The 12,545-nt window shown below is 38.4% G+C and overlaps 1 protein-coding gene across 1 annotated transcript in view; it reads right to left on the reverse strand.

Annotated features, from left to right (window-relative positions):
- LOC124605770 (uncharacterized protein C1orf109 homolog) overlaps window positions 1-12,545 on the reverse strand; it is a 48,454-nt gene that overhangs the window by 17,277 nt on the left and 18,632 nt on the right. The window contains exon 3 of the mRNA XM_047137654.1: window positions 1,231-1,395. Within this exon, the coding sequence (XP_046993610.1) occupies window positions 1,231-1,395 (165 nt within the window). The remainder of the gene's footprint in view (window positions 1-1,230; window positions 1,396-12,545) is intronic.

The following is a 12,545-nucleotide window of genomic DNA, read 5'->3' on the forward strand; positions in this document are numbered from 1 at the left end:
GAAAATATGACAACAGTAACCTCTGATGTGTTTGACACTTCAACTGTTTACTTAGAAGTTTGCTGTGGGACATTTGATTAGCAATGTCATTTATAGCTGCTCAGGAATCAGAGTTTCTTAGTGCAGGCCGAAGATTCACTTTACAATGATGATCCCCCTATACCTCTGTTTGGATAACATTATAACACAACATGATTAGGTGTACCAATCTCTCCAGTTCCATTCTTCTGACTTATTTTTGCTGATTCTATGCACAAATGTACAGGGCATGGTCCTTGTCTCATTATAAAACAGATCATGCCTCTACTTGGGTTCGTATACTGCAGCTTCTTCCTTTCTTGTACGCCAGGGAACAACTGCTAAACCTGATGGTCCCAGTCCCTCTGTTCTGTACTGGTTCTCCTGAACTTAAGTGAACTTTATTCATGATTTGTTTCCCCAGTGATCTGCCACATCATCTTAATGTACCCTTTCTTCAAGCAATAGCATGCAGCCCCGTACCTGAGGATTATCTCATCTGGATGTTTTCAGAATTATTAACAAAATTTCTGCTGATGTTGTACCAAATGCTCCAGTAAATCTTAAAAGAACATACTGCTGGATGCATCTTACGTGTGCTCTCACACATTGGCAGTGCAGCTACTGGGCCCACATCCTTGCTGCAAATCCAACAATGGTAATCAAGATGGCACTATGATACAGTCTCATTGCTGACAATGATAATAATAAGTCACAGTTCCAACTAGGTCATGTGCATGATCTTGCAAGCTCTCGCAGGGACTTGACTGAGATGAAGTGATAAGTTTCTTTTTTATTTGTCTTTGTACAATATCAAATTATATACAATATTGTACACTATGGATAAATCAAATGAGGTTGCACTATTGCTGCTAAAAGACTGGCCTTGTATTTGGAAGGATGGGGACACTATTATCCATCCACTTATCGTCACTTAGATTCTTCATGATTTTACTAAATTACCTTAAAGCAAATGCCAGGGTGGTTCTTGAAACAAGACCACTGCTATTACCTGTCCCATCCTTGTCAAAACAGACATATAATAATGTAAATGCCTGTACATATAAATTATGTTTTTTGTTCTTAAGCTGTAATACCATGACACATTCAACACCTTTGTAAAAAAGATTCACAGATGAATACTACTACTACTACTAGTACTACTACTGCTACTACTACTACAGTGGAAACAAATACAATAGCAAAGGATACAGGGTATGATAGTATCGAGACACATCTTCTATCCACTCTATGAGCAAGGCAGCAGATGGCACTGTTGGAGAGCCCTGTAAGGGCACGGTTTCAACTTCATCACATGCACGACGCACTGTATCACACTTGTCTTGAAGCTCTTGGTTTAGAGAACTACAGTCTTTCCTATAAGAAGGATAATTTTCACATAGATCCGTATAAAGTGGTTCAATAATAAATGTATTTACCATTAACTACAAAACAACAAAAGAATTCTCTTCAGTAAATAGGTATATGGTTACAAGTTTTTACGCACCAGATAGAAGAGTCACTGAACAGCAATCGGAAACAAAGCAAATGATGGAGATTGGCAGTTTCCAACAGTCAATTAGTCTCTCTCTCTCTCTCTCTCTCTCTCCCCCCCCCCCCTCTCTCTCTCTCTCTATCTATCTTTAATACACACACACACACACACACCAGTTAGCAATACAGTGAGCAGCGATAAATACATTATGTCCCTGAATTACCACTTTGCCTGGCACTGACAAGCATACTGGAAGACATACTTTTGAGGATTCTGACTACTTTTTAACAAAATATGTGCTAATGGCACATGATAATGGATTCATTACATCCATGTTACCACACTGATGGAGAATCCATTTTACCAAAACTATTCTCAGCAGCTGCAGCGATAGTTTTCAGATCTCTAAATTAAGAAAAAGAATAATATCTTGCCAAAGTCTTTCACCAGTGACCAAATCAATATTTGTCCGGTTATGATCCTATAAACTTGAAAATGGGTTCACAAGATAAATACATTTTGGAGAATATTCACACTGTTAAATATGAAATTGCTCTACCAAGCACTGAAAGAAGACCCATCAACATAAGAAGAAATATTTGTTATTGGGATGTACCTCAATCACTTTTGCTTTTCTAAGGATCTCATATTCTTTGCTCTAGAGCAGATGAATACAAACAACTAGTTGGAGAACCTAATAAAGCAAGTTTCAAAATGGACCTGAAAATTATTGTTAACTACTACAATTACATATAGCTGCTGCAGACTATGGCCACCGCTACGAACTTGTTAGTAGAGTAAGTTTCAAAGTACTCCTGAAAATCAGTTACAATAAAAATCATCTCCACCACCATCAGCAGCAGCAGCCATTTGACACCCACTGTATAGTCATGAGTTGAGTTATATGAATCCATGGAGCTCCTGCACGTTTTCTAATGACATCTACCCACCTTCCGTTAGTTAATTGTAGATGTCTTTTCTTAACTCCTGAAACTTCCTTTTTTCCAGCTGTCACCCATTTGCCTGGCTATATATCCTGCCCACGTCTGTTTCGCTTGAGTTGCAGTTGGAAACAAGTCTCTGAACCCAGCATGTTCTCTGATATACTTGCTTGTTTTCACAATTACTTCACCTTTGAAAGCATCAACTACAAAAAAAATTGTGGTACAGCAATGGGCACCTGCATGGCGCCAACCTATTCACTGGCCACCCAGAGGCATTCTTCCTGTAACTCTCCAAATGTACCAAGGATCTCACTGAGGCCTTCACAGACCGGAATTACTCACCCGACCTTGTACAGAAACAGATCTCTAGTGCCTTATCTTTCCAGTCACCTACCATCTCCCACTCATGCCCTGAAATGAGGAACGTCCCAACCACTATACTTCCCACCCCTCTCTTAGTGATAGTCCACTGCCCATAATATCCTCTTCCATCTCTGCTCCACCCCTGCTCCTAGTCCCTTGTCTTATGGCTCATATCTCTGCAATACACCTGGTTGGAAGACACGCCCCTTACATCCTTCCATCACCACCTACTCCAGTCCATCCACAGGCATCACCTATCCCATTAAAGTCAGAGCTACCTGTGAAAACATTCATGTGATCTACAAACTAAGCTGTAACCACTGTGCTGCCTTCTACATGGGCCTGACAACCAACAAGCCATCTATCCACAGGAGTCGCCACTAACAAACTGTGGCCAAGAGACAGCTGGACTACCCAATTGCTGAAGCCTCTGGCCTTTGGCTCAGTTGCTGCCCAACACACCATCCATTGTAGCCTGGGCCATTTGGATCCTTCCTACCAACACCAGCTTTTCTGAATTGTGTAGGTGGGAACTCTCCCTTCATTACTTTCCTGTAAGCCCCCACCCCCTTTCGTCAACCTTCTTTCTAGTCCCTGCCCTTCACTTATCTATCCCCTTCCATGCTTCCATTCAAGTACCACACAGTCTTCTAGCCCACCAATGCACTCACTAGTCTTTTTCCCCTCCACTACTTCTCTCCTTTTCTGCTCCCCTTCCACCCCATCCCCAACTGAAACCTCCTGACAGTACCTACTGTGGCAGCCCTAACCTGTCCCAACCATGTCCTTGCATGCTCCCACAAGTCTCACTACACCTTCCCCCACTCCCCACTCCTACCCTGCTATCCCTCCCCCTCCCCATCCCAGCCTTCTCCTCACCCTCACCACCACCACCACCACCACCACCCACAGTTTGTTTTTCCCATGAGGCGCAGTTGCTGGACATAGTCTGACCTCAGCAGTCAGAGACAGTGGTCGTGTGTGTGTGTGTGTGTGTGTGTGTGTGTGTGTGTGTGTGTGTGTGTGTGTGTGTGTGTTCTAGTTGAGAAGAAGGCCTTTTGGCCGAAAGCTCAAATGCATAACAATCATTTAATTGCAGCAAACTATCCTTTTCACAATATTGTTGTTGTTTGTTTCCTCAGATCTCTCTGTTGCAATCAGTAGTTTTGAAACAGGTTCCACATTAGAAGTCTTTGCATCATCACCATAACTGAAACTGATAATATTCATTTATTGTAAACTTTTCATTCTAGAAACATAGGAGGTCCATTTTTAAAATCCCTGTTTAGTTTATCAAAGCCACTCCAGGTCAATTTTACTCTTGTATTTGTTGTAGGAATGTTCTAGTACATTTTGTACATTTTTGTGTGTCCCTTTCGATGACTCAACACTTCTGCTTTTTGGTGAGTGATTCACTCTTCTATTTATTTGTTTTGCTGCCCTATCCGGTCATTATCTTAAACTGCCCAAACAACAAAAACTCTTCAACTAGTTTAATGCCTTCATTATTAATTTATACTATTTCTCTTTTATGTGTTTATGGCGTATTACTGTAGCCTTATTATAGGTGATCTGCAGGCCTATTTTTAAAATTGATTCTATTAAAATCTTTCAGTTCTTGTTAAAGTTTATATGGAATAGAGGCAAACAGTGCAATCAGAAAAACAAAAGATGTTTCACTTTTTTTTCCTTTAAAGATCTGAAGATTTTCACTAGTGCAGCTGAGACTAATTTAAGTGCAGTAAAATCTCTTGCTTGCCTCCTCTCTCTGTCTTGGGTTTCTCACTATTCTGAAGAAGTCTAATGGAAGCTAGAGCACTGATACATACATTATCATACTAACACAGGTTGGACCAGTGCCTCTTTTCTCAATGGATAGTACAGGTTTTGTGAAAAACTAATCATAAAATTTCCCAAAAATCTGTGAATTCCAGACAAAGTGGTACTCCACAATCATTACACCATTGTCATTGTCCCTGACTTGCAAATGGTTCATTGTAATATAGAGGAGACAAGATATGGGAAGAAGTAAAGCTGTGAGAATGGGTTGTAAGTTGTGCTTGAGTAGCTCAGTTGACAGAGCAATTGACACCAAAAGGTAAAGGTTCTGGATTCAAGTCCCAGCTCGACACAGTTTTAATTTACCAGAAAGTTTCATTGTAATATACTCACTTTTATGTACAGGCTGATGTTAGATATAGTGGGGATCAGTGAAGTTAGATAGTAGGATGAACAGGACTTCTGGTCAGTGAGGGGTCTTTTTTTTTTGAGTCATCAGTCTTCTGACTAGTTTGATGCAGTCCACAATGAATTTCTGTCCTGTGCCAACCTCTTCATCCCAGAGTAGCATTTGCGACCTACATTCTCAATTATCTGCTGGATGTATTTCAATCTCTGTCTTCCTCTACACCTTTTACCCTCTACAGCTCCCTCTAGTACTAGAGAAGTTATTCCATGATGTCTTAAAAGATGTATCATCTTGTCCCTTGTTTTTGTCACTGTTTTCCATATATTCCTACTCCTCTGATTTTGTGTAAAACTTCCTCATTCCTTAACTTATTACTCTGCCTAATTTTCAACACTCATCTGTACTGCCACATATCAAATGCTTCAAATCTCTTCTGTTCTGGTTTCCCCACAATCCATGTTTCACTACCAAGCACACATTCTTAGAAATTTCTTCCTCAAATTAAAACCTATGTTTCATACTGATAGACTTCTCTTAGCCAGGAATGCCCTTTTTGTCAGTGCTAGTCTGCTTCTAATGTCCTCTTTGCTCCATCCATCATGGGTTATTTTGCTGCCTAGCTGCCTAGGTAGCAGAATTCATTAACTTCATCTACTTTGTGATCACCAGTCCTGATGTTAAGGTTTCTCACTGTTCTCATTTCTGTTACTTCTCACTACTTCCACCTTTCTTCGATTTATTCTCAATCCTTATTCTGCACTCATTAGACTATTTATTCCATTCAGCAGATCCTGTAATTCTTCTTCACTTTCACTGAGGATAGCAATGTATTCAGCAAATCTTATCATTTATATTATTTCGTCTTGACTTTTAAGTCCACTCTTGAACCTTTCTGTTATTTCCTCATTGCTTCTTCAATGTATAGATTTAACAGTAGGGATGACAGACCTTCTTAATTCTTGGTCTTCCACTATTATTATTCCCTCTTGGTTCTTGTACATGTTGTATATTAGCCGCCTCTCCCTATAGCTTATGCCTATTTTCCTCAGAATTTCAAACATCTTGCACCATTTGACATTGTCAAATGCTTTTTCCAGGTCAATAAATCATATGAACATGTCTTAATTTTACTTTAGTCTTGCTTCCATTATCAACCGATATGTCAGAACTGCCTCTGTGGTGCCATTTACTTTCCTAAAGCCAACCACATCATCATCTAACACATCTTCTATTTTCTTATCCATTCTTCTGTATATTATTCTTGTCAGCAATTTGGATGCATGACCTGTTAAGCCATTTGTACAACAATTCTTGCCCTTGTCAGCTCTTGTAACCTTCTAAATTGTGTGGATGATATTTCTATGAAAGTCAGATGATATATCTCTAGGCTCGTGCATTCCACACACCAACATGAATAGTCATTTTGATGCCACTTCCCTAATGATTTTAGAAATTATGATGGAATGTTATCAGTCCCTTCTGCCTTATTTGATCTTAAGCTTTCCAAAGCTCTTTTAAACTCTGATTCTAATGCTGGATCCCCTATCTCTTCTATATTGATTTATGTATCTTTTTCCATCACATCAGACAAGTCTTCTCCCTCATAGAAGGTTTGAATGTACTCTTTCCATATATCTGTTTTTCCTTTGTATTTAACAGTGGAATTCCCATTGCACTCTTAATGTTACCACCCTCGCTTTTAATTTCACCAAAGGTTGTTTCGACTTTTCTATATGCTGAATCAGTCCTTCCGAAAATCATTTCTTTTTATTTCTTCACATTTTTCATGCAGCCATTTTGCCTTAGCTTCCTCGCACTTCCTATTTGTTTCATTCCCAAGTCACTTATATTTCTGTATTCCTGAGTATTCTGGGACATTTTTGTACTTCCTTCTATCATCAATCAGCTGAAGTATTTCTTCTGTTACACATTGTTTCTTTGCAGTTACCTTCTTTGTATCTATGCCTTCATTTCCAATTTCTGTGATTGCCCTTTTTAAAGATATCCATTCCTCTTCAACTGAGCTGCCTACTGAGCTATTGCTTATTGCAGTATCTAGAGCCTTAGAGAACTTCAATGTATCTCTTCATTCCTTTAGTACTTACATATCCGGCTTATTTGTGTGTAGATTCTTCCTGATTATCCCTTAAACATCAGCCAACTCTTCATCACTGCTAAATTGTGATCTGAGTCTGTATCTGCTCCTTGGTTTGCCTTACAACCCAGTATCTGATTTGGGAATCTCTACCTGACCATGATGTAATCTAAATGAAATCTTCCCACATCTCCCGGCCCTTTGCAAGTATACCTCCTCCTCCTGTGATTCTTGAACAGCGTATTCACTATTACTGACTGAAATTTACTGCAAAACTCAATCAGTCTTTCTCCTCTCTTATTCCTAGGAACCAAGCCCATATTCTTCCGTAACTCTTTCTTCTACTCCTTCCCCTACAAATGCATTCCAATCCCCCATAACTATAAGATTTTCATCTCATTCAATAACCTCATATACTTTCTCTATGTCTTCATCTTCAGCTTGTGATGTCAGCATGTATACCTGCACTATCACTGTTAGTGTTGATTTTCTCTCAATTCTGATGAGAATAACCCTATTACTGAACTGTTCACAGTAACACACTCTCTGCCCTACCGTCCTATTCAAATCAAATTCTATTCCTGTTATACCATTTTCTGCTGCTGTTGACATTACGCTATACTAATCTGATGAAGGATCCTTGTCGTCTTTCTAATTCACTTTACTGACCCCATTAAATCTAGATTGAGCCTTTGCATTTCCATTCTCAGGTTTTCTCGCTTCCCTATCAGGTTCAAACTACCGACATTGCACATGTCGATTCGTAGAATGTTAAGGTCGGTTATTCAATCTTTTTCTTATGGTCACCTCCCCCTTGCTATTACCCTCCCAGAGATCCAAATTGGGGACTATACCAGAATCTTTTGCCAACGGAAACGGCACCATGACAGTTTCTCAATTACGGGCCACATATCCCGTGGATACACACTGTATATCTTTAATGCAGTAGTTTCCACTGTCTTCTGCATCCTCATGTCATTAATCATTGCTGATTCTTCCACTTTTAGGGGCAGTTTTTCCACCTCATGGGCAATAGAGTGCCCTGAACCTCTATCCACTCCTTTGGCCTCTTTGACAAGGCCGTTGGCAGAATGAGGGTGACTTCTTACACTGGAAGACTTCAGCAATTTTATTCAAAATTTAAATGGTGGTGGAGTTCAAAACTAGGACCAAGGAAGTTTTGATTAGTAATCAAAGACACTACCCCTAGACTACATGTGCTGGTTGAGTACAGAGTTATAAACACAACATCAAATAGAAGTAATCCACAAGTAGGTCTAATAATGAATAAGAAAATAGGAAAGCAGGTAAGCTACTATGAGCAGCATGGTACAGAATGTATTATCATAGCCAAAATAGACAAAAAGTCAGCACCCACCACAAAATACCAAGTAGCTCTGCAGATGATGAAGAGACTGAGAAAATGTATGACGAGATGAAAGAAATTATTCACATAGTTAAAGAAGATGAAAAGTTAACTGTGATGGGTGACTGGAATTCAACAGTAGCAAGAGGAAGAGAAGGAAAAACAGTAGATTAATATGGACTGGAGGAAAGAAATGAAATATGAAGCCGCCTGGTAACATTTTGATAGAGCTTAATTTAATCATCTGTAACAATTAGTTTAAGAACTGTGAAAGAAAGTTCTATACATGGAGAGACTTGGAGACACCGGAAGCTTTCTGACTGATTATATAACAGTAACTCACAGATTTTGGAACTAGATTTTAAACTGTAAGACATTTTCAGGGGCAGATGTGGACTATGACCATAACACAAGGTGATTCACAAAGAGACGCAAATATTTTAATATGTTATTCTACAAGCAAAACTAAAGAAAAAAGTTCATACAAATGTAGGTCCGCAAATGTTTAGTTACGGAGTTACAGCTGATAAGATTTTGCCTGAAATTTAGCAACTTTGCTAATATGAATCCATCACAAAACTTTATGAGGTTAAAGTAAAGTACGATTTCCATTTATTTTGTTGTTATTGGTCTGGTGAATCTAATAAAACATGTCCCAGACATGTATCTGCAGTAGTTTTCCAGAACATTCAGCGAAGCAAAGATTATTATACAGGAAAATTTGTTTATTTTCCATTAAGAATGCAGAAACATTTATGTCATTGTTGGCAACTGTTGGTGAGTTGTTTCAGTCGTTTCCTAGCCTTGAAACAAGTTAGTTTTCTGTATTGTTCAGTGACAGCATAATAACAGTAGTGTATTTAAGTGAAACCATGTTGTAATGTTGTAGTTTGTTGATTATTTATGAAATAGGGATGCCTTTCAAATTTATGACAGAGGAATATGCCAATATGGTGTTTATTTATGGAAAAGATGATGGTAATGCTATGGTTGCAGTTAACGAATACTGCGAAGGTTATCTAACTCGTATGATTCCGAATGCACGAACCATTAGTGGAGTATTTCGAATGTTACGGGAGACAGGTTCTCTACCTAGCATTCATAATCAGCACGAGCACTCAATGCATGGAGGTGATGACGAGGATATTGTGGATGCTGTTCATCATTGCCAGAGTACCAGTACATGACATATCTCTCAACAACTAGGCATTTCACAATCTAAGGTATGGTGTAGATCGAAGTACAATAATCTGTATCCTTACCATAAACAGAAAGGGCATCATTTACATCCAGGAGATCCTGTCCTTCACTTGGAGTTGTGCAACTGACAAAATACTAATCAGCAGTTACACAAATACATTTTATTTACTGATGAGGCACGGTTTACCCGAGATGGTACGAACAATTTACATAATGAGCACGTGTGGCCTGAAGCAAAACCACATGCAATACAAGCAGCGATTTAGCATAAATGCATGGCATGGTATAATCAACTCACACTTTACTGGACCATTCATTTTCCCAGGATGTCTAACTGGCGAGAAATACTCACAATATCTTCAAGAAGAAATGCCCATCTTACTCAAAGACGTTTCACTTGCAACGTGATTGCAAATGTATTTTCAACATGACAGCGCACCTCCACATTTCACCAATGTCGTTACTACAGATTTAAATGAACATTTTGCCCAGAAATGGACTGGTCGCGGTGCTACACATCTGTGGCCACCAAGATTGCCCAATTTAATACCAATGAATTTTTGTGTATGGGGATGGAGGAAAAACATAGTTTATGAGGACAAAGTCAATAGACATGAAGCATTACTTGCTCGCATTATGACTGCAATAGACGAAATTAAGAACAACCCTGTGAAACTGAAATAAGCAACAAAATCTGTTCATACATGTGCAGCTAAATGCATTGAACTAGGTGGAGACATTTTTGAACAGTTACTGTGAATGTATTGTGAAATTGTATGTACACTGTACAATTTCCTTAACACTGAGCTTTGTTTTTTTCGGTTTAACATAAATTCATGTGTGCTATGATATCAATAAAAGCAGATTATCTGACACATTCATACAGTTTCAGTTAACATTATTACCAACATTTTTCCAAAAGTAAATTGTCTACAACTTCTGTTGAAAACTTTGTGAAATTGTCTGGATTTTAAAAAACAATTTGGGCCAAGTAGTTAATAAATTAAAATTTTCTTGAAATTACGTCTTTGCTTCTCTGGATGTTCCGGAAAACGACTGCAGATACATGTCTGGAACATGCTTTACGAGATTCACCAAATCAATAACAACAAAATAAATGGAAATTGTGTTTTACTTTGACCTCGTACAGTTTTGCGATGCTTTCATATTAGCGAAATTGCTAAATTTCAGGCAAAATCTTTTATTAGCCTTAACTCCTTAACTAAACATTTGTGGACCAATGTTTATACAAACTTTTTTCTTTAGTTTTAGTTGTCGAATAACATATCAAAACATTTGCATATCTTCATGAATCACCCTGTATATTGGTTATAAACTGTAGGCCTTTCAGACACAGCATGCACAGTTGTGTGGGTGCAGTTTATTTGCGTTGCAGCATCATGTTATTGTGCTACATAGTTGTGTGCTGCGTGAAGTGACTGTACAGGAAACGCTGTCTTGTATACAACCCGAAGCGTATCTATATCTCGCTGCAGTTGTGGGATATTGTGTTTCAAGATTTGTAAATTTTCAGGATGGCTGATTGGGAGCACCTGCAGTGACATAGGTCTTAATTGTGCATTATTTGACATTAAAAAAAATGTGTTTCATAATCTGGAAGGTCTCCAGAGCAATTAGAAATTGGTCCATCAAAAAATTGTGCATGTTGGGTATATATTACTGGCACATGCTCACTTTAGTCAATATCTGATGTTAGGAATTGAAGTAGATTATGTAATAGATATGTCATATTACCATCAGTTTTTTATATATAACTGTCACAGTAAATCACTTTTATTTATTTACTTTTTTAGTGCTTTTGCTGATGATGAAGTTCTAGCTTTATTACATGACCTGAAGGCGGAAAATTTCAGTGGATTTCTGATAGATGAATGGAGAAGCACTAATTTCTTCCACCTTCAGGTGAAGAACACGTAAGTGCATCTGAGAAAGAGCCACCAAACAAAATGCATAAACCAGCAAATACACTATGTGATGAGAAGAAGCTAAATGGATGCCAGCACTGGCCTTCTGTTGGTGATTTGCATTCTGCTCCTTGCTTCAACCAAAATTATTATGAGAAGGGGAAAAGAACAATTGGTGTGAAATGTAATATTCATCTTGATTGTAAAAATCAGTAACTGCTTTCATGAATAACACTGTAAGAAATGACTTAAATAAGTAAGATACTCCTGGCCCATACAACTGTGTAGGTCCTAAATTTTTGTGAAAATGAAAAAACACAAAATTTCATACCTATTAGTAAACCATTCTATGAATATTTTTGTTACAAAAACCCACAAATTTCTAAATTTCCATACGCAGTTTAAGGGGAAGCGTGGGAGGCGATCTGAAAGGGGTAGATTACAACCAATGTAATTGTAAAAAAAAAAAAAAAAAAGTTGTAAATTAAGGAGATGAGACTGCAATAAGTTGAAAGAACCACAAGTTGTTGAGAGTTTCAAAGGGGCCATTAGGCAGCGACTGACTGAACAGAGGAAAGGATTTCAGTATAAGATGAATGGGTAGCTTTGAGAGATGAAATACTGAAGGCAGCAGAGAATCAAATACGTAAAAAGACAAGACCTTGTCCTTGAATATCACAGGAGACTTTGAATTTAAGGAGCAAATATAAAAATATTACAAATGAAGCAAGAGAAGGAGAATAAAAACCATCTAAAAATGAGAGTGACACGACATTCAAAATGGCTAAGTGGGAGTGGCTAAGAGGACATTCCGTGTAAACACAGTCCACACCCATTATAGAGCCACAACCAAATAGCACAATGGCTTCCAGAATGAGATTTTCACTCTGCAGCGGAGTGTGCGCTGATATGAAACTTCTTGGCAGATAAAACTGTTTGTCGGACCGAGAC

This window comes from Schistocerca americana, chromosome 3 (genome assembly GCF_021461395.2).
Source record: "Schistocerca americana isolate TAMUIC-IGC-003095 chromosome 3, iqSchAmer2.1, whole genome shotgun sequence".
Classification (NCBI taxonomy): Eukaryota; Metazoa; Arthropoda; class Insecta; order Orthoptera; family Acrididae; genus Schistocerca; species Schistocerca americana.